This window comes from Protomyctophum parallelum (assembly GCF_964188405.1).
Source record: "Protomyctophum parallelum genome assembly, chromosome: 11".
In the NCBI taxonomy this organism is placed as follows: Eukaryota; Metazoa; Chordata; class Actinopteri; order Myctophiformes; family Myctophidae; genus Protomyctophum; species Protomyctophum parallelum.
Genome location: NC_139707.1, coordinates 40,840,096 through 40,862,012, shown reverse-complemented (window position 1 = coordinate 40,862,012; position 21,917 = coordinate 40,840,096). Strand labels below are relative to the sequence as shown.

The following is a 21,917-nucleotide window of genomic DNA, read 5'->3' as shown; positions in this document are numbered from 1 at the left end:
TGGCTGTGAGGAGCTGGTCTGTTGGAAAAAATTGGAATGCTTTGGTCTTCAAAGAACTCTAAAGTTGGGTTCTCTAAAGCCCCTCCTTTAGGTGAGCTCGCATTATTATAGCAGGAGCCGCGCGCGGCGGAATGAAGGCCTCTCCGCGATGTGTCATATCACAGTCTGATTGTTACCGCCGGCTTCCTTCGTTTCCCTGCCATGCACGTCGCCGGGGCGGCTAGCGGAATGGAATAACCCATTCTGACCTGAGATCAGATTCTAAAAAATGTCTTCTACATCCTGACAGTTTTCCATTCTGACCTGAGATCAGATTCTAAAAAAATGTCTTCTACATCCTGACAGTTTTCCATTCTGACCCGAGATCAGATTCTAAAAATGTCTTCTACATCCTGACAGTTTTCCATTCTGACCTGAGATCAGATTAAAAAAAATGTCTTCTACATCCTGACAGTTTTCCATTCTGACCTGAGATCAGATTCTAAAAATGTCTTCTACATCCTGACAGTTTTCCATTCTGACCTGAGATCAGATTCTAAAAAATGTCTTCTATACATCCTGACAGTTTTCATTCTGACCTGAGATCAGATTCTAAAAATGTCTACTACATCCTGACAGTTTTCCATTCTGACCTAAGATCAGATTCTAAAAATGTCAGTCGCTCTTCGATTTTTCAAAAATAGCAGACCTACAAGCTCGGTGGCGCGCTATGAGCTTGTAGATCTGCTATTTTTCAATAGCTAAAGCATGACATGATGCTATAACACCAAAATGGGTTCCCGGCCCAAAATGGGATAATGCAAAAAGGGAAATGCACTCAAATACACACCCCCTGAATCTTGTTTCTTATTCCCCCCCCACCGTCCTTAACCATGTTGTTTTGTGTATATGTTTCATGTGTGTACAGTACACGTATGCATGTGTTGTTGTTTTTTTGTCTCTTTGGAGATGAGATGGAGTGTGTGTGTGTGTGTGTGTGTGTGTGTGTGTGTGTGTGTGTGTGTGTGTGTGTGTGTGTGTGTGTGTGTGTGTGTGTGTGTGTGTGTGTGTGTGTGTGTGTGTGTGTGTGTGTGTGTGTGTGTGTGTGTGTGTGTGTGTGTGTGTAAACGGTTGTTTAGATGAATGGCATATTGTAGCAGAAGACTTCAGGCTCTGGGGAAACCGTGTTGATCATTCAAAGAATATTTCCTCTTTTGGTTTGTGCACGAACGCACACGAACGCACACACACGCACACACACGCACACACACACACAGACACACACACACACACACCCAATACATAATATTTGTCTCTGAATAAAGGCTGCAATGAGAATGGTGCAGGTAATAAAGGTGTCAAGTTTCTTCTCAAAAAATATTTTTTGCGGGTTAAAATGCAATTTCTTTCTCTCCACCTCTCTCTCTGTGTGTGTGTGTCCCACCGTGGTGTTTTCATAAAGCCCCTGTCTTATCATTTTGCCGTATATTGTTAATCCTGAATATTTTTCACGGTTTCAGATTCACTCTGACACCGAGCAGTTTGATATCTCAGTTTGTCCCAAGTTCCTTTCCTTTCTCCCCTGTTCGTGTTACACGGCGAGGCATTCATGACATCACTCACCCATCCGCTCTGACTGCTGAACCTCGCTCTGTACGCCGTCGTCATCATCACACAGCACAAGATATGTCAAAAACACTTAACCCATTCTGACCTGAGATCAGATTCTAACGCACCGAAGAACGGTGGGTTCTTTAACGCATTTTGACCTGAGATCAGATTCTAAAAAAATCTCTTCTAAATCCTGACGGTTTTCAAAAAATAGCAGACCTCCAAGCTCGTAGCGCGCCGCTCGGTGGCGCGCTACGAGCTTGTAGATCTGCTATTTTTCAATAGCTAAAGCATAACGTAATGCTAACACCAAAAGGGGTTCCCGCCCCAAAATGGGTTAACCCATTTAGACCTGACGTCGAAATTTAAGAAATGTCTTCTAAATCCTATGTCGGAAATGTTTTTCTGACATACCTCATGTTTCTCTATCAGTGGTGCTCAATATTTCATGTCAACGACCCCAAAATATTTATGTAATTGGCCACCGACCCCCCCCCCCCATCTGCAAATATGTTATTCCAGGGACCCCCTCAGAAGCAAAGATTTGAGTTAAAAATGTTCGCCGTGAAAGAATATAAATTCAAAGATTCGCGCCACATTTTCATGATTTTTCAAAAATAGCAGACCTATACAAGCTTGTAGCACTCGGCACTCGGTGCCGCGCTATGAGCTTGTAGATCTGCTATTTGTCAATAATAAGGGGTTCCCGCCCAAAAAGGGTTAAGCCCTGTTTTGTACTTTTTGCGTATGACGGTGTTGCACGGAAAATAGTCAAACAGCAGCAGAACTACGAGCTCGCGACGCCTCGCATCGAGACAAATTGTAAGCTTATTATGGACCTGCTATAATTTCAGTATTCTTTGAAGATTCTTCTATAATGACATGCCCGAAATAGGGACGACAGGTTGACAGGTGGTTAAAAAGCAAAGTTTTGCATAAAGAAAGGAATTCACTCCCAAAAGTGAACACATGGCTAAAGGCGATGCAGCGTGAGCTATGCGGTCACGCAAGGAAACTGACACATCCTTGCTGTGTGCTGTCTTAGAAGAGATCAACAGTGGATGTCTCTCTCTGTGGCGAAAACAAATAAATGCATTGTGATTGCTTCCCCTCCCCATATTCAGATGAGCACCGACTGTATTTAATGAGGCCTGTGTGTGTGTGTGTGTGTGTGTGTGTGTGTGTGTGTGTGTGTGTGTGTGTGTGTGTGTGTGTGTGTGTGTGTGTGTGTGTGTGTGTGTGTGTGTGTGTGTGTGTGTGTGTGTGTGTGTGTGTGTGTGTGTGTGTGTGTGTGTGTGTGTGTGTGTGTGTGTGTGTGTTGTTCCCCCTGCGTTAAGTTCGTTGACAGGTTTCAGCGCCACTTGAAAGGGCGAGCGCTGACGGAGCCCATTCGGCTGGTCACCTTCGTGGAGACCGCTGTGGGCCTGCTCAATTTTAAGGTAAATTGCAAAAACAAAATCCCAACACCCCCCCCCCACACACACACACACACACACACACACACAAAACTGCCTGCGTAAGACCTTCTGCTGTTTGTCCCTCGTTCACAAGTTTAGATTAAAGACAGTGTGTCGGCTGGGGGGACAGCGCGCCACGCGTCCAAAGAGAGGTGGGACATTCAAAGAGCGCTCGGACAGTCTCTCAAAAATGAGGCGTTTTTGTTTTTAATCTCTCTCTCTTATACCCCCCGCTCTCTCTCTCTCTCTCTCTCCCCCCCCCCCTAGACACACTGACATGTTTTAATTAGACCTGTATTAATGTCATCTTATTTGGATGAGTTTTTAATGGATATTTTGGCAGGCATCAAAGAAAAGTGTGGTTGCAGTTGCAGTGTGACCTTCAGCTACATTGGTGGGGATGTGGGGGGGGGGAGCGGTCTGGGGATTTAGGGAGAAACATTGTCCTCTCTCTCTCTCTCTTGATTTGTCTTTTGGTTACCCTCCCCCCCCCCCTCTTGGTGTGTGTGTGTGTGTGTGTGTGTGTGTGTGTGTGTGTGTGTGTGTGTGTGTGTGTGTGTGTGTGTGTGTGTGTGTGTGTGTGTGTGTGTGTGTGTGTGTGTGTGTGTCCACTGAACCCCAGGGACTGAGGAAGAGGGGGGGGGGGGGAATCGCTAGTGAAAACAGCTAGTGCTTCAATTTATTTGGGAACCAGGACATGCAAGACACATGTCTGTTGTTCCAGGCTTTTCACAATAGACAATATTCTCTGTGTGTGTGTGTGTGTGTGTGTGTGTGTGTGTGTGTGTGCGCGTTTGCGTTTACAGATGTGCATGGATGTTGTTTGGAGGTTCCACATTATTATTATTGCAGCAGCAAGCAGGGGTGGCAATGCAGGATTAAATTCTGTATATAAACATTAACTACATGTGTCAGATAGATAGATAGATAGAGATAACTCGAAACACCGGAATATTGTCAGTCTAACTGTGTGTGTGTGTGTGTGTGTGTGTGTGTGTGTGTGTGTGTGTGTGTGTGTGTGTGTGTGTGTGTGTCTCAGGCAGTGTGCGAGGAGGTGCGTCGCCTGGCTCCCAAGGCGGGCCTCCATCACGACGGTGTTGTGTTCGGCTCTGATGACTTCTGTGCCAGCATAGGTACCGTACCCTGAAGTCCCCTTAACGCATTCTGACCTGAGATCAGATTCTAAAAATGTCTTCCGCATCCCGACAGTTTTCCATTCTGACCTGAGATCAGATTCTAAAAATGTCTTCCGCATCCCGACAGTTTTCCATTCTGACCTGAGATCAGATTCTAAAAATGTCTTCCGCATCCTGACAGTTTTCCATTCTGACCTGAGATCAGATTCTAAAAATGTCTTCCGCATCCTGACAGTTTTCTGAAAAAGCTGTGTTTCTATGTCAGTCGTTCTTCGATTTTTCAAAAATAACAGACCTACAAGCTCGTATGAGCTTGTAGATCTGCTATTTTTCAATAGCTGAAGCATAACATAATGCTAACACCAAAAGGGGTCCCCGCCCAAAATGGGTTAACCCCCCACTCACCCACCCACCCGTCGCTGCCCAGCGGCCCATGTTTTCTTGTTATCCAGCTGTCTATTATGTGTTGGAAGTGGAACAAGACCCTCTTTTTACAGTGTTTCGCCATGGATATTTAAGCATTATGTTATACCTTAGCTATTGAAAAATAGCAGATCTACAAGCTCATTGTGCGGCACAATAAAAAAAAATATATATTCTTTCAGAGTGAACGTTTTAACTCAAATCTTAGCTTCTGGGGGGGGGGGGCAACCTTTTTTCAGATGGGGGTCGGTGGCCAAATATACAGTGTTTGGGATTCTTGAGATGAAATATTGAGCACCGCTGACATAGAAACATAGGTATTTCAGAAAACTCATGATTTAGAAGACTTTTTATTTTATTTCGGTGTCAGGCCTGAATGGGTTAAAACAAACTCTGCTACTATAATACTATAATAAGTATAATGTTCTGTAATGCCTTCATACTCTTGATATGCGTCAAATAAACTGATCTCACTTTGTCAGCAAGTACAATATGAGGTCTAGAGCAAACTACACTCTATACTCAGTCTAGTTTGCCCAATATTTATTCTATAATATTTATAATAATTTACATTTCTAAATAACATTTTAGAAATTCACTGTTTTGCAGTGTTGGGTCGGCTACATGTAGATAACAATGAATCATAGCTAATAGGCCTATCAATTAACTTGAATTGACCTATTGGCTTACTCCACTATACTGTACGTGTACAGTACGTGCAGGTATTCGAGCCTTAATTCTTACTGGATAAAAAACATCAAATAAATAATTAAAACCAGCGTTGGGGCAAGTTAAGCTACATGTAGCTGACCCAACACTGTACATGTATTTGTTTATTTGATGCTTATCAAGTATGAAGGCACAGGGCCCTGGAACAACATATTTTCAGATGGGGGGGGGGGGGGGGGGTCCCTGGAACAACATATTTTCAGATGGGGGGGGGGGGGGGGGGGGCGGGGGGGTCGGCCGGGCCAATTACATAATATAATCTCGGGGGTCCTCGACATGAAAACGTTTGAGAACAACTGACACACAAGAAACATGAGGTTTTTTTCAGAAACCCCTTTTGGTTTTATAGCATTACGTTATGCTTTAGCTATTTAAAAAACAGCAGATCTACAAGCTCGTAGCGCGCCACCGAGTGGCGCGCTACGAGCTTGTAGATCTGCTATTTTTTGAAAAACGACTGACATTTCTTTTTGCTCCCTTTTCTATGGTGTCTGTTTCTGCAAGGCGCCACGCGGACCAAGGACGCCGGGGAGCTGCTGTACGCGCGGCAGAAGGTGGTGGTGACCACCAAGGCCTTTGGCCTGCAGGCCATCGACCTGGTCTACATCGACTACAGGGATAACGAGGGGCTGAGACGGCAGGCCAGAGAGGGGGCTCTCATGGGATTCACAGGTACTGTAACACACCGCCGACCGACTCTCCCTCCTGGCCCATTGATCACATCCGTGACGTTTATTTTAGTTTTGACCACGTTAACCCATTTTGACCTGAGATCAGATTCTCTAACGCACAGAAGAATGGGTGGTTCTTTAACGCATTTTGACCTGAGATCAGATTCTAACGCACAGAAGAATGGGTGGTTCTTTAACGCATTTTGTCCTGAGATCAGATTCTAAAAAATGTCTTAAATCCTGACAGTTTAAAAAAAATAGCAGACCTACAAGCTCGTAGCACGCCACTCGGTGGCGCGCTATGAGCTTGTAGATCTGCTATTTTTCAATAGCTAAAGCATAACATAATGCTAACACTAAAAGGGGTTGCCGCACAAAACGTGTTAACCATTTTCTTATGCTTTGGCTGTTCAAAGATAGCCGATCTAGAAGCGATCTACAAGCGCTCTTAGTCACTTAGAGCGTCTATTTTTGAAAAGTCGTGAAGATTTGTGGCAAATCTTCTATGTATTTCTTTTACTCGCTTCTGGGGTTCACTCCCTGGAACAGAATATTTTGAGACGGGGGGGCCGCCCGCCATATGCATATAATTGTGGGGGATGAAAAGGTGTGAGAACCACTGATATATATAGAAACCACAAGTTTAGAAGACATTTGTTTTGAATCAACCTCTAAAGTCTTAATGTGTTAACTCAGCCCGGTGGCTAACCTGCGACGCACTGTTTTCTTTTTTTTTCTTTTAGCTTTCCCGTAATAGCTTTCCTGCGCCGTCTAGTTCAAGTCGTGGACTGTGACAGTAACTAAGTACATTTACTTGAGCACTGTACATTGTGTGTGTGTGTGTGTGTGTGTGTGTGTGTGTGTGTGTGTGTGTGTGTGTGTGTGTGTGTGTGTGTGTGTGTGTGTGTGTGTGTGTGTGTGTGCGTGTGCGTGTGCGTGCGTGCGTGTGTGTGACTTTCGCTCCGTTACGTTTCAAATACATTTGTACTTTTGACATTTCATCTGATCTACAAACTTTTGATAGGCTACAAATCAATGCATTGATATGAAAGAAATGCACTTTTTTAATGCTTTCGAGTATGTCAGTGATTCCAGCACCAGAAAGCCTTTGCCTCTCAAGGCTGAATTACTTACAGCCTTCTTAGTATGTCTTCTAAGGCAGAATATCTCCCGTCCACACTGTGAAATCCTCAGTGTTCTCACGCTGCGGGCAAGACCTCTACGCTGTAGACGGTATCTCTATACCAGGGGTCCTCAACTAGAAATGATGAAGGTCCACAATTTTTTTTTTTTTAAGACAGAGGTCCGGTCCCATGCGCGGCGTCCTTCGGAGAGCGGGGCTCTATGCCCGTTTAGTATGGTCAAGCCAAGCTTATACAAATCAGATCCCCTTCCACCCAACCAATAATGGGGTGCAGAGTGCAGGCCCGGAGTGGAACTCCAAATCAGGCCGGGAGTTATACGCCCTGGCAGGCCACACTGCGCGCGCGCATAGTGCGCGCCAAAATTTTGGAGGCCCTTGGGGGACATTTTGGGGGCCTTTGCAGCAATTTCACATGAGAAATGTACCATCTGATGTTATTTATATTATTAACTTAAAAAAAAAAAACCCTTTTTTTTTTTTTTTGGGTGGTCCGCAAAGAGGTGGTCCGCGGTCCGGTCGCGGACCGCGGTCCGCCAGTTGAGTACCCCTGCTCTATACTATATATATTTGTTTCGGGGCGGAAGTTGCGGGATTTCGGTAGGGAAGTACCGCTCAAGGAAAATGACGTCATATCAACGCTTATGAAGCGGGTCTTGTGATCGGTCGAAAGAATATCGTATCCGGGTGGAAATGCATCCGACGGATGTTTTCCGGCCGACACTTCCGCCGATAGGTTGTGAGTTTGTGACCAGGCTTTTCTCTTTGCAGATGAGTAAGCCTGGGACCGAGGCCACAGTGTTCTAAGGGTCCATTTGTTTTAACCCATTCTGAACGGGAACACCCTTTTGGTGTTGGCATCATGTTGTGCTTTAGCTATTGAAAAATAGCAGATCTACAAGCTCATAGCGCGCCACCGAGTGGCGCGCTACGAGCTTGTAGGTCTGCTATTTTTGAAAGATCGAAGAACGACTGACATTTTTAGAATCTGATCTCAGGTCAGAATGGGTTAATCAGACCAGTGTGTGTCCAGTGGAAACCTCGTATGAATCTGATCTCAGGTCAGAATCGGTTAAATCTTTAATATGGATACAGCAGTGCCTGCTTTAGTTGTGCACAGACGCATCACACCTCATGCAGCCGATCTACACGGTCACTCACAATGCATCCTGCTCCGACGTGGGAGATTGTAGATCTGCTCATTTGTGGTGCTCTGTAGACACAAACAATGTGCAACCAAGTATATAAACCTTACCAGGCATTACACTGCTGACTTTACTTACTGTATATCCTCATGGACTCCTGTGTATGTATTTATTTTTCAATGGTGCTCATACTCAATCTCCTTTTACCTTTTGGTGCTAGCCCCACACCAGTTCAGGACCATTCAGTGTTTCAATCTCTCCCTCTCTCTGAATGTTTAAATTGCTTAAAAAAACAGTAGGAAGGAACAAATGATCTCCTGGCTTTTTCGTTTTGACATTGACATACCTTTCTTCACACTATTTCCCTGAGCCTGCTGCCCCCCACCCCCCCACACCACACACACACACACACACACACACACACACACACACACACACGGCACACACACATAGTTTTGGTTCCATTTTACCGAAATGCAGACAGCGCTGTTTAGTCGTTAAATGTCTGTCTCTGATTATGACACTTCTGTTCTGCCCACCATGAAAGGAAGACTAAAGTGTGTGTGTGTGTGTGTGTGTGTGTGTGTGTGTGTGTGTGTGTCTGCGCGAGCGTGCATGCGTTTGTGTGTCTGCGTGCGCGTGCGTGCGTGTGTGTCTGTGCGTGCACTTGTCTGCCTGAGAGAAGCAGTTAGCATTGAATGTTAGCCTGTAGTGTAGTGTAACATCTCAGTGTGTGCCTGTAGCCAGGCAACGCTTTCAGAATGTGTGTGTGTAGCACTGTGTACGTATGCGTGCGCACGTGCACTCATGCATGCATGTGTGTGTGCGCGTGAATGTGCACCACAGACTGTGTAACAAACCACAGGAGGCAGTACAGCCTGTTCCAGAGTGGATATTCCAGAATTATTCTTCTCTGTCTTGCAGTGAATATTGTTGTTGTGGCATTATTTGCCAATTAACCCGTTCTGACCTGAGATCAGATTCTAAAAATGTCATCTACATCCTGACAGTTTTCTGAAAAAGCTATGTTTCTATGTCTTTGTCGTTCTTCGACTTTTCAAAAATAGCAGACCTACAAGCTCGTAGCGCGCCACTCGGTGGCGCGCTAAGAGCTTGTAGATCTGCTATTTTTCAATAGCTAAAGCATAACACAATGCCAACACCAAATGCCCGCCCCAAAATGGGTTAAAGATTAATTAAATATAAATCTGAAACATTGTGTTTTATGATCTGGTTGTTTTCTGTTGTGTGTCAGAGAGCAGTGTGAGTTCATTGAGGAGAGATATTATTACATTATGATCATTAGTGAGGTTTCACACTGGCAGGAGAGGAATGCTTGGCATTTTGCTTTTATTTGCTAAGTTAGTAGTCCATGAGCACACTCTCCACACAGACACACACACACACACACACACACTCATATGCACATCTTTGTGCCAGTGTTAATTATCTATCCAGAAGAATTATGATTGTCTGACCATCGAGGTGTTTTGAATATAGATATTGAATATATGACAGACAAGTCGTTCTGAATAAAACAAATGGCTGATTTTCTCCTTTTTAGAATGACACAGTCAAGTGTAATTGTGAAATAAATTGCAGGCCATTTTCAAACCCGTGTAAACATACTTTTGGTGAAATAATTTGGTTCCAGTCTTATGCTGTGTCTATCTTTTGCGGAATGATTCATTTGTGTCTCAATTTGATAAAATAAGGATATCATTAATAGTGTGATATTATAGAATAGAATCATTCAAAGGTGTATTAATGGCTTTACAAGCCTGCGGCCACTCTGTGTAATCGTAGTTAGTGGCTATTACTGGCCAGAGTTGCACTTAAGCAATAATACTTGTCAGCCAAAAGCCTCTGCCGGTGCTGTAATTGACCTTGGCACTACCTAAGCCCCATACAGGAACTATTAGCACCGAGCACAGGTGTGACGCACTATGAAATCTACAGCTACACACACACGTTTGAAGGCGAGGTATCGTGTTTGTACGTTTTCTGTCTCACTGTACCAAAACGGAGGTACAGAACGGAGCTAATTAATTTGGTTTCAGCTCATTTGGTTTCAGCTGCCTTTACCCAAATGGTAACGATAATTCATATATACTTTGCCGAACCACTTTGTCGTATGACAATCTTCAATGGAGAGAAAAGATGGCCGGCAGGGTCCATGGGATGGCAGTGAAATGCAGTCCCTGGGAGCAAAGCCTTTTTATATTCAGGAAATGTATTTTACATATTTAAAAAGAATACATCGTTTTTAGTATAAATTAAATTCCTCGACTTTAGAATGGTTTCAAGGCCTTTGCTTGGTGACAGATTCGCAGAATTTCAGTGGAAATTCTCCCTGTTCAGGGACCACATTTCACTATACCATCCCAGTGCCATCCCAGCAACCCTGCCCATCATTCGCCTGAGAGCACTTTGCTAAATAGTAATCCTCCAATGAGATGCCAGCGCCACATGGCAGACAGCGATTGGCTGGAGGGCATGAATGATGCGATTTGGGGGAGCCAATGGCTTGTAAAAAGAGGGCACCTGAGTCACCCTGTCCGTTTCTCTACTCTGTCATTCTCTTGTCATTACGCACATGTGCGCACGCACACTCGCACACACACACACACACACACACACACACACACACACACACACACACACACACACACACACACACACTGTCTATTTTTATTTAACCCTGGCAATTCCAGGATTGATGGCAAAGTGAAGGAAACACTCCCATCTTTAAGTCACTGCCAGAAGCAAAACAGGTGGTAGAGGAGGGAATGAGACACACTGCCACTCTGCTACATCCCAGAAGGCATCACACACACACACACACACACACACACACACACACACAGTCACACACACACACGCACGTGTGTCTCTGCCAAGGGAGAAAGGAGTCCTTAGGCTGTTTACCCAACAGAGACTGCATAAGTACAATTCCCCCTTTGCCCTTTCATACACATGCACAAGACCTTGGGGGTGTCAATTTAACATTTCGACCCATAATGGTCAATTTTTTGTGTGGGTACGCTATAGCCCCTCCTATATTCAGCTATAGTGTAGATTTTTGTCCCAACGCCAACATTAAATTCCCATTGACAATGAATGGAGAATTTACATCGTACGTGTCTAAGCAAATCGACTATTTTGTCCTAACACAATGTTGACAATGAATGGAGACTTTACGTCACATGTAGACGAGCAAATCACCTTTTTCCGTCCTACACAAAGATTATATTCCCATTGGCAATGAATGGGAAATTTACGTCATATAGTGTCTGAGCAACTCGACACGTTACGACATGATGATAAGAGCGCCCCTCACTTCACACACTTATTTTGTTCTTTTTGCGCCGTTCATAATATTATTGTAATTCTGTTGTCAGAGGTTGCGTTTTGGGGGATAATCTTCGCATGGAAAACAACTACTTATGTCATGTAATATTTGAAGTACGGTGGAGATGGTTTATAATAAGTCAAGAGTGTGTTGATCACGATACTCGCTGTGAGGCTGTTTCTTGGGGGGGGGGGGGGGGGGTAACTGGGGTGAGGGGGAGAGGGCTCCTCTTGTTTCCTTCTCTCCTGAGTTAACCACTTAAACGCCAAACAAGCATATAATCTGGGAGGAACATTATAGCCTCCAAAAATAGACGATCTACAAGTCGTGAGCAACTGTGGATCAGCTATTTGTTTTTGCCTAAGATGTGTAGGGTTAGAAGGTGTATAGATGGCACACAAATCAGTACCCAAGTATACACACAGCCACAACTCGGGGTCCCAGTTGACGAAGTCTAGAGAGGTTTTTAAGTGGTTAAATTCTAGCTAGCGGCGGGCCGCCTGCTCGGCCACCTTGAAGGATTTGCTGTCGGGAGACGGAGCTAAGCTCTAAACTGATGAGAACCTGCTGGCTGCCGCGCAGGCCGTCGTCGTCGCCAGACGTTTCATAACCTTAACCCGTTCTGACCTGAGATCAGATTCTGAAAATGTCTTCTATACATCCTGACAGTTTTCCATTCTGACCTGAGATCATATTCTGAAAATGTCTTCTATACATCCTGACAGTTTTCGTTTGTTTGATTTTTAAAAAATAGCAGACCTACAAGCTCGTAGCGCGCCACTCGGTGGCGCGCTATGAGCTTGTAGATCTGCTATTCTTCAATAGCTAAAGCATGACATGATGCTAACACCAAAAGGGGTTCCCGTTCAGAATGGGTTAACCCATTTTGGGCTAGAACCCCTTTTTGGTGTTCTAAACTGCATCATGTCATGCTTTAGCTATTGAAAAATAGCAGATCTACAAGCTCATAGCAGTCCAACACACGACATAAGAAACATAGGGTTTTTTTCTGAAAACTGTCATGATTTAGAGAAGACATTTGTATAGAATCACTTCTCGGGGTCTAAATGAGTTAACTTATCGCTGCAAGTTTGATCCGCAAATGTACACGGGATTATGTACCATGGCGCTCGTCTCAGATGTAACTGTGAAGGAAGCGGTAGGGAAACCCGGAGAATTGTGTCCGATGGGAGTCTGTGCCTCGTCGGCATCTCGTTAAGGCTCCTGTCTCTCAAACGGGCACCAGGTGACTCTCGTTCCGCCGTTATCCGGACGCATGAAACAATAATGCCGTCGGAAAGTTGCGGTTCACACAGGACAGGTTTTCTTTCAAATTCAAGTCACCGCGAGTCAATCCATATTTTTAGCAAAGGTTAAGAAATGATGCACAGTAAAAGGCTATAAATATAAATATATTTGCTACTGTATTTACACATTTGTGTGTGTGTGTGCGTGCTACTGTGTGTGTGTGTGTGTGTGTGTGTGTGTGTGTGTGTGCGCGCGCTACTGTGTGCGCGCGCGTGCTACTGTGTGTGTGCTGCTGTTTTGTGTGTCCTGTGAGGACTGAGGATGAAAATTAGCAACTGTGCTATATCCGGTGTATTTACGTCCATGTGACGTCCATTAATATGCATTATTGTCCTGTCCAAATAAACATATGAAGTAAGTAAAGTGTGCACGCATGCGTGCTACTGTATTTACAAATGTTTGTGCGTGTGTGCGCTTGCGTGCGCCCACACATTAGTGTGTATATGCAAAATGCACTTGTGTGTGTGTGTGTGTGTGTGTGTGGGTGCATGCACAGCCTGGTTTCTCTCATGTCGGGGTCCTATATTGTAGGTGGCGTCTGTGTTAGATTGAAGTGTAACTAAGCATGCAGCGAGGTTCCAGCGCTGCAGCCGGGCCACACGCTTGGCCCCAGAGGACGCCATAGAGGGGACACCTGATGTCACTCTGTAATGCATAGTATCCTGAGGGCCCTGCGGTGGCTCAATGACTCACCTTAATGCTGACTTAACGCTTACTGTGTGTAACACACACACACACACACACACACAGACTGAATACTCACCACCGGTAACAAGACAACTCACCCCTTTTCCGTTTTCCTCCCGGAATTTTCCCCAGTGAGGGGTGGGAGACGGCTAAAAAACTTTCACGACAGCAGACAGCCCAAGTACAAATATAATTTATGAAAAGCTGCTACAGTGAAGTCTGTTCACAGAAGTTGTTGTAGGCTATGTGGGGGATTATCTGACGAGGTACCATTTGAGGGGGCAAAACCTTACATGTACTAAATAATACTAAATTGTTTATAGGGTCAGAAAAATAATATAGCCTTTCCAACAGGAGTATCTTTTTATATTTTTCCAAAAAGAATACAAACAGCCAATAGCATATTACAAAGTTATCCCCCTCACTGGGGAAAGTTCCGGGAGGAAAAACGGGCAGGCACCGGGGTGAGTTGTCCAGTATTCTCACCACCTGCCTGGAACCCAGTAAGAAATTATACCCTCAAATAGTTTCCCACAGCAATTGCCTCATGCTGTAACATATATATACTGTATTGACCAAGCTCCTGAAATGAAAAAAGTTACAGTAAGATGTTTTCTTACTCCAAATCTTGCTTTGTGTTTAATCAGACCAGTGTGTGTCCAGGTGGAAACCTCGTATGAATCTGATCTCAGGTCAGAACGGGTTAATATCTATAGAAGCCATAATAGTCCTTTCTTTCACTATATCAATATTTTATACATTGTGTATTCTGTCTAGGTAAGCAGGTGATCCACCCGGGTCAGATCCAGGCCGTACAGGAGGAGTTTTCCCCGAGCCAGGAGAGGTTCCAGTGGGCCAAAGAGCTCATTGCAGCCTTTGACCAACATCAGAAGGAGGGGAAGGTAATGTCAGCATATTTTAACCACGCATAACTTCACACGTTTGCATTATTATTATTTTTACTCATGCTATATAGTGTACATGTATGGTTCCTGCTGCCTCGCTTTCTTTCTAACATGGATGTTTTGGATACAGTGGAAGCTCACAAATTAATATACTGTACTAGTCAGTACCCGTTTGGGGCCTTGCTGGGTCTGTTTGGGGATATGACAATATTTTTTTATTTTTTTATTTTTCTTTGTTGAATGCGGCGAATTTGGTTGAGTGTATGTGGCTCTGTCGTCTCTATAATTCCTCAACTTTTGAGCACGGAATATCTGCCCTCGGATTTTGAGCACGGAAGATCTGCCCTCGAATTTTGAGCACGGAAGATCTGCCCTCGAATTTTGAGCACGGAAGATCTGCCCTCAAATTCTGAGCACGGAAGATCTGCCCTCAAATTTTGAGCACGGAAGATCTGCCCTCAAATTTTGAGCACGGAAGATCTGCCCTCGAATTTTGAGCACGGAAGATCTGCCCTCAAATTCTGAGCACGGAAGATCTGCCCTCAAATTTTGAGCACGGAAGATCTGCCCTCAAATTTTGAGCACGGAAGATCTGCCCTCGAATTTTGAGCACGGAATATCTGCCACTTATATGTGGGTATGGGTGTCCCATCTGGCTCTTATTTGTTTTACTAATAATAAAATGGTAGACAGATGTGTGTACGGTCATTCAGATGTACAGTATATATAGAACAGACTTTACTCTCCAGAGTGTGTTCTCACTACGGTGAGAACGCAGCAACAGCAAACGTGTTACTTCTTTTGATTTAGTATGGCCAGTTCCTTCCATGTTGAACATTGAACGCTGGAAAAAGCATCTCATACTCCCGACAAAGCAACTGCAATCCACGCAGAGAGAGGGGAAACCATCCCAGCGGTCCTCATGTGATTTAATGTCTTCCCCCACGACGTGATGCTGGGAGAACCCCCTCGCTGAGAGAGTGCTGAGCGAACGGAGACACTAGATTTAACCCTAAATAATAAGTTGCTGTGTTTGTTTGGCCCACAAACCATGACAACAACAACAAAAACACCTTTTCACGATGCATGGTGCACAATGTTTTGGATCGGGTGGAAACCTTGTGTCTAAAACGGGTTTTCTTTTCAGGATTCTTTTTTTTTTTTTTAATAGCAAAAGTACAGCAGATCGACTTGTTCCGAGCGCGCCGCTTCACTCCATGAGCTTCTGCTATACTTTTGATGCTTTTGTGTGACGCTGTAGTATGATCAAATAGGGTGTTAATTCACGGAAATAAAACAATACAGAAAGTTCAAATATAAGAGGTTTCTACCCGACAACTACGATAAGCTAAAACTGTCTCGTATAAAGAACAAACGGATGAATCACGCTGACACTGCGCTGCGAATTAAAGGACCACTTTTCAACTTATCGCTTCATATAATTGGTCTTCGCTAATGTTCATGATAAAATACAATTATTTTCTACTCTGTCTCATTATAGGAGGGCAGTTCACAAACCCATCCACCAGTGACATCATCATTAGGCAGATTTTCTTTTAAACAAGATTCTCTTGAAAGAATATTCAGATTTGTATTATCGTGAGAAGAACGATGGCTTCCATTTTCGCATTGCAACTTTTCAGGAATATAAAGCCTGCGGTTTCTATTAGCTTGGATTCCCCCATCGATGATGTCACTGGTGGACGGGTTTTCTGAAATGCCCACAGGCCTCCTATGAGACACAAGACAGTGTATACAAAGATTGTGACATTTTATCATGAACATTAGCGAGGACCTATTATATGAAGGTAGGTTGAAAAGTGGTGAAGTGGTCCTGTTGAACCCCTTTTGCATTATGTTATGCTTTAGCTATTGAAAAATAGCAGACCTACAAGCTCATAGCGCGCCACCGAGTGGCGCGCTACGAGCTTGTAGGTCTGCTATTTTTTTTTAAATCGAAGAAGGACTGACATAGAAACATAGCTTTTTCAGAGAACTGTCATGATGTAGAAGATTTTTTTTAGAATCTGATCATGCCAGTCAGCTATTACAGTCAGCATTGTGACATCAGTCATCAGGCCCTATATGGGCACAATCTGGGTACACAGTACACACACACACACCCATGGCAATCTTCATATATTTCCGCTGATGTCAAGCATGTCCATATTTGGCTGTTCTGTTATCGGCCTGCCTGTTTGTTTTCCGGGATTATTGCAGTGACAAACGTGTCGCAAATGTCCACACTTCATGGGCCAACATACTCGGCTTCGCCGATGGTACAAATTGGGTTGGTTCTGTATCGTCCCTTTTGTAATGAATCCCATCTGTCATCAGGTCCCACTACTGCCCAGGGGGGGAGGTTGGCCCGTTTCAATTCATACGATTGTTCCAACAAAAAACAAGTTTGTTTTAGCCAGAGGCAAATCTGCCAGAGCTAACAGTTTATTTTAAGTGTCTTTTTGGTTTCACGTCAATGCCATAGAAACACTGTTGACATGCCCACTGTGAATTTGCCAATCTATTCATTCACATTGGGCTCAATCAAACATTACACAGACTTTGTGCTAGGGAGCTGGCAATGTTAGGTCCATTCCAAATCCATTTTGGACATTTGCGTAAAAATAATACTGTAGGCTACAGCCCTTAGTCTAGCCCATTCTGACCTGAGATCAGATTCTAAAAATGTCTTCTAAATCCTGACAGTTTTCTGAAAAAGCTATGTTTCTATGTCAGTGGTTCTTGAATTTTCCAAAAATAGCAGACCTACAGACCTCAATAGCTAAAGCATAACATAATGGGCTAGACCAGGGGTTCTCAACCTGGGGGTCGTGGGCCCCTCAAGACATGGCCAAAGCATTTTCGGGGGTCCGAGGCCAAAAGAAAACCCCTGGTCTAGACGATGTGTAGAGACGTTCAGGGCTTTCAGTGCATGTCTGAAAGCAGCTTAATATACAGAGCATCGTACAGAGCCAAAGAAACACCCCTGGAGAATGTCTTGCTAATTATTATTGACACCAGGTAGAGTGTAGAGTGTAGAGTGTAGTGTACATCAGTATGTTTTCTGTCTCCATTTCCTCTTTGAAAACCTCCATACAACATCCGTGCCGTTACACGGCTCCAGTTCTATACTGTCTGAGATGATGCTTGTCCTTTCAAAACACTGGAAAATACATGTTTGTGGAGAAATGCCGGCATAATGATCTCTCCAATTTCCCCCCCCAAGTGCGGCCATGTACCGAAGCGAATGCCTAAAATGTTCTGTTGTTTTTCATTTCATTTTTTTTTTCATTTTTTTATTGGGTGCTATAGTACAAGAAAAGTCATTTCCCAAAGATTTTTTTTCAAATATAATCACAGTACAGTACAGTACAGTACAGTACAGTACAGTAACTATAACAATACATGTATAGTTGCACCGCTCGGTTCGCTTTTCATGTTAGTCTTTCTTATCTCTAGTGCATTATTTTAAGACCGTAAAGCAAAGCGAAATTGTATTTTTTTTATTTTGGAACAAATTACAATTCAAGGCACATAACATATAATAATAATAATAATAGTAATTTCTGTGTGTCAGGCATGCCGTATTGACAGATGGCATGTTGATGACACAGGCCTTATTTCCTCCCTTGGGAGAATACAGAGCGTTCCTTTGTGTGCTCGCGCGCACACCTCTGTGGTTGCCCAGAATCCCTTTACTGTACAGTACACCCCTGTGTGTATACACTCTCTCTCAGAGACAACATAGGGGGCTAGGGGGAGGTATAGGCCAATTAACCCATTCTAACCTTGGAACGATTCTGCAAAATGTCTTCTAAATCCATGACAGTTTTCTCTCGAAAAAGCTGTTTTTCTACGTCAGTCGTTCTCAAACACTTTCATGTCACTTTTCACGATTTCTCAAAAATAGCAGACCTACAAGCTCTTAGCGCGCCACTCGGTGGCGCGCTATGAGCTTGTAGATCTGCTATTTTTCAATAGCTAAAGCATAGCATGATGCTGACAGCCAAAAGGGGTTTCCCGCCCAGAATGGCTTAAGTGTACAATATTATTGTTCCTAATTTAGTGCATGGTTGGATCCTGTGTGTGGAGCTCTGTGGGCTGTCTGTGCTGAGGTAATACACAATCTGCCCGCGCCTCCTCTCCCTGCCAGGCCTGCTCCCACTAAGCATCGCCCGAGGGACCCATCCCTATACCCATCCCTCTGCTGCACCGTGCACTGTGTGTGTGTGTGTGTGTGTGTGTGTGTGTGTGTGTGTGTGTGTGTGTGTGTGTGTGTGTGTGTGTGTGTGTGTGTGTGTGTGTGTGTGTGTGTGTGTGTGTGTGTGCTGTTGTTGTTGACAAGGATTTGAACAGAGAGCACGTTTGCTTGTTTCTTATCATTCTCACCTGCTCCTTGGGCATCAACTTAATGTTTTTCTCATGTTTAGTTTTTTTTTAAACTAAGCATATTTGAAAATATTTTCATATATTTTTACTTTGCAGCACGGTAATTATTAGTCGGTGCAGGTAGAGCTTTTATATTGTGTCATTAGACATACAGATATGGTTTTTAATCGTATATTTGGTTTGGGTCTTTTATCTTTGAGTATTTTTTTCTTTTTCTACTGTTGCAAATGTATGAGAAGTATACCAGAACAAACTTTAACCTTTAGGTGACGGTGATCTGACAAACCTATTTAGTGTTTTCAGCAGATGCTATATATAGGAAAATAATAAGTCAAGATGCTTCATCTTACTCTTTTATCTATGATATTTTTTTTTTTACAGATTTCACTTTAACTTTACACACACTTTACTTACATCAAAATTATGCACAAAAGTGACGCTATCCTTGATCATCCTATACATATTTTCATATAACGATCTTTGCATGAATATGTTTGGGAGTCGGGACAGTATAAGTTAATGTTCCTTTTATAGACTCGGGAGTCCGTTGATCATATTCACACGGCAGCCATGTTGGGCTTACGTCATACTGGGGAAACCCCATTCCGACGGTGGGCGGGGACCGCGGGGTTACCACGCTCCATCCGAGTATATTATATATGACGCAAAAGCCCAAATGGCCACGGAGAAAATGGTCAATTTATATGCTCTGGGAAATGCCTTCAGTTGAATCACCTGCATTTAACTCTGCTCTACCTTTCACTTGCTAATGTCTCTCTCTCTCTCTCTCTCTCTCTCTCCTCTGCTGTGCTGTGATCCTGTCCAGGGTGCGTTCACCTTCCGCGGCAGTATGATTGACATGCCCTCGCTGAAGCAGGCCCAGAACATCATAACGCTGTCCGCCGCTGTTTCGGGAAAATAAACCCATGAGACTGTCGGAACGTGGGCAGGAGATCACATGACACCAGAATCTGTCAAAACAACGGGTCTCTTTAAAAGGAGAATACTGTGTGAGAAACTCAACGAACAATTCTCTCGGTGTAACGAATAGAATGGGACACTCATGGAAACGGCTTGTGAACAAAATTCTATATTTATGTTAATTGTGTGTTGATTGAGTTTACGATGTGTTTTTTTTTTTAGTTATTTTGTCTTTGCTGCTAAGGTATAAAAACAATATGCTGTCGTTTTCAGTTCAGGACATGTATAGCAACACTTTGACATCTGATGGCGCTCCGTGTCAAAATGAATTAAGTATCTGAGATTCTTCTGTGGGCGCGGGCACTTTCTTGGCAAGCCATTTAATGTGCTTGCTGGCGTGTCATGTGGTGTGCGTATTGTGTTTTCCTCCAGTGTGTGTGTGTGTGTACGTGCGTGTGTGTGTGTGTGTACGTGAGTGCGTGTGTACGAGCGTGTGTGTATGTGTGTGTGTGTGTGTGTGCGCGAGTGCACGCCTGTGCCTCCCACCTCTCCCGGGTCACGACGGATGCTCTCCCATCTCCAGGGTCCAGGCCGGCTGAGCAAAAGGGTAAACAAACACAACAAGCCACTGTTGTCGTTCTATTCATCCATATATTGCACGTCGTGGGCCCCATAGCCTTAAAGACAGGCCTCATGAGCGCTGGCCTCTGCCCACCATGCCCCCCCAGCCCCACAACTTAAAAAAAAACATCAAAGTCCTGTTTGCTAAACAGGCCCTCAATGAATTTAGTTAAACCAACACGTTGCGTTTTTGTTTCAACCGAGCCATGTGGCTCTTTCTCTCCATCGGCAGCGTGCCTGTGTCGTTGCCGCACTACAGGCGTGTGGCACCAGACAGACCATGCGGGACAGTGGCTTTGTCCTTTACCTGGTCCGTCAGCAGGACAGAATTCCAAGTCTGTACACACACACACACACACACATGCATCCTTCAAATTAAACCAAAATCACATGCGCATGTTATAGTTCCATTCAGCACAATTAATCTGTTTTTGGTTTTTGTTTTTCCTGTATCTGACCCTGTAATCGTTGCCTTTTTTTTTTTTAATGGATTAATCCATCGGAAGAAAAACATCACCAACCACACAAACCCAGAGTCGCGCATCGTCAAGTGCTTTCGCGGTGCCCATGTTACAAATAAAAATGACAATGAGTCTATGGGGTAAAGTGCTTGTGTGTTTGCGTGACTTTGAGAAACAGTGAAGTGGGTGTGATATTGGAGTGGGGACAGATTAGTGGCCATGTTGCTCCAGCAGACCACGACCGGGCGCTTTGTCTCTCTGTCTGCGGATGGGAGGATAATTGGGGAGGTGTTGAATGGTTAATAGTGCCATTGGTGACCATGGTAATGAAAGGCACTACACACACCACCCCACCCCACTCTCGTTCCTCTCTCTCTCTCTGTCTCTCTCTCTCTCTCTCTCTCTCTCTGTCTGTCTCTCTCTGTGTACTAGTCAGGGTACTGTATGATCTATTGTGTCTGGAGCAGGACTGCGGTCGGTGCCAGGGCCAAGCCCAGACAGAAAAGATGGAAACCACTCCTGCGTCCGGCTAAAGGCCAAACAATAAGCAGCCTCCTTATTGGCTCTTGGCCCACGTATCCCCCTCTAACCCCTGGTTCACTTTTCTCTCCTTGCATTCATGTCCACTTTTAAAATGTTTTCTTTTTTTTTTTTGCCCACAGACCCGCCCACTATTTTACTGTTTAACTTGATGCAAAGTGTGTTGCCTTGTGTGACATTAGTTAAATCGACAAATCGTGCTATTTCAGAGGTTCACTTCATGTCATGTGTGATTAATTTAATCAGTATGTACAGCAAATTTTAAACAGATATTTTGAGAGGATTAAAACACTTGAAAGAACACATGAAGTATAATGATTATGTTTACTTTTACACTGTACACTTTTGTAAGTGCATGTACATTCAGGTGGATCTCAACTGTCAAACCAAACAATCGTCTTTATATATCACAAGAAAGGGAAAAGAAAAACAGTCATTTGT

General features: G+C 44.0%; 1 protein-coding gene across 2 annotated transcripts in view; it reads left to right on the top strand.

Annotated features, from left to right (window-relative positions):
* Positions 1 to 21,695, top strand: part of clybl (citrate lyase beta like) — a 109,261-nt gene extending 87,566 nt beyond the window's left edge. For both annotated transcript variants that reach the window (XM_083776460.1, XM_083776459.1), the window contains exons 4-8: positions 2,928 to 3,029; positions 4,087 to 4,180; positions 5,840 to 6,007; positions 14,417 to 14,541; positions 19,760 to 21,695. In XM_083776460.1, coding sequence (XP_083632586.1) covers positions 2,928 to 3,029; positions 4,087 to 4,180; positions 5,840 to 6,007; positions 14,417 to 14,541; positions 19,760 to 19,855 — 585 coding nt within the window. In that variant the 3' untranslated portion in view covers positions 19,856 to 21,695. The remainder of the gene's footprint in view (positions 1 to 2,927; positions 3,030 to 4,086; positions 4,181 to 5,839; positions 6,008 to 14,416; positions 14,542 to 19,759) is intronic.
* The last annotated feature ends 222 nt before the right edge of the window (positions 21,696 to 21,917 follow it).